This window comes from Dipodomys ordii, unplaced genomic scaffold, assembly GCF_000151885.1.
Source record: "Dipodomys ordii isolate 6190 unplaced genomic scaffold, Dord_2.0 Scaffold69, whole genome shotgun sequence".
NCBI classification, from domain to species: domain Eukaryota; kingdom Metazoa; phylum Chordata; class Mammalia; order Rodentia; family Heteromyidae; genus Dipodomys; species Dipodomys ordii.
Window position 1 is genome coordinate 408,407 of NW_012267285.1, and position 1,047 is coordinate 409,453.

The window sequence follows — 1,047 nt, forward strand, 5'->3', positions numbered from 1 at the left end:
CTTCTCCCGCCCCCCGGCGGCTCTGGCCACGGCGCCGCTCCCGGCTCTCCCTGTGTCTGCGTGCTGCGGACTCGAACCCGGGGCCTCAGCACCAACCTCCAGCAGAAAAGCCACGCCGGCCGGGCGCCGGGGCCCCGCCTGCCATCCCAGCGGCTCGGGAGGCTGAGCGCTGAGGATCGGGGTTCGAGGCCAGCCCGGGCAGGGAAGGCCCTGACACTCTGATCTCCCATGAACCCCCAGAAAACCGGGAGTGGCGCTGTGGCTCAGGTGGCAGAGCGCCCGCCTGGAGCTGCAGAGCTGAGGGACGGCGCCCGGGCCCCACGGCCGACCGTAACCCAAAACAGTACCGGCAGCTCAGCGTGCTGCGGGGGGGGGGGGGCACTCACTGTCCTTGGCCTGCTCTTCCCGCATCTTGTTAATGACCAGGAACCGCGGGCTCTCGGGGCAGAAGGGCAGCGCGATGCTCTGCAGCACGGCCGGGATGATGGTGAAGCCCAGAAGCACCGGCCACAGGTCGTCCGAGCCCAGCAGGATGTCCAGGCCCAGGATCTGGAAGCCACACACAGGCCTGGAGAGCACCGCGGCCCCGCCGGCCACCCGCCCTCCGGGGCCCAGATCCCGGGGCTCAGGCGGTGGAGCGCCGGCCTGGAGCGACCCAGGGCGGGGCCGCAGGACGGGCACCCCAAGCCGATCAGAAATGGAGGGCGCGTTTGTGCGTGATGGCGTGTGACGGCGTGTGCGGTGGGAGGCGGGGCCCCCCCCCCCCCCCCGCCCGCGCTCACCTGCGCCACCAGGATGCCCACCACGATGCCCAGCTGGTTGAGCGTGCCGAAGGCGCCGCGCAGCGCCGTGGGCGACACCTCGCCGATGTACATGGGCACGAAGCCGGTGCACAGCCCGCAGAAGACGCCGATCACCAGGCGGCCGAGGATCAGCATCTCCACCGACTCGGCCAGCCGGCAGAAGCCCATCAGGCCGCCGCCCGCCACGGCCAGCAGGTTCACCATCAGCATCGAGTTGCGCCTGCGGGCGGGGCCGCGGGGTCGG

At 72.2% G+C, this 1,047-nt stretch overlaps 1 protein-coding gene across 1 annotated transcript in view; it reads right to left on the bottom strand.

Annotated features, from left to right (window-relative positions):
- LOC105991017 (solute carrier family 2, facilitated glucose transporter member 3-like) overlaps positions 1-1,021 on the bottom strand; it is a 4,545-nt gene extending 3,524 nt beyond the window's left edge. The window contains exons 1-2 of the mRNA XM_013023575.1: positions 783-1,021; positions 387-549 (exon numbers count right to left, since the gene is read on the bottom strand). Coding sequence (XP_012879029.1) covers positions 387-549; positions 783-1,013 — 394 coding nt within the window. The 5' untranslated portion in view covers positions 1,014-1,021. The remainder of the gene's footprint in view (positions 1-386; positions 550-782) is intronic.
- Between the last annotated feature and the right edge of the window lie 26 nt (positions 1,022-1,047).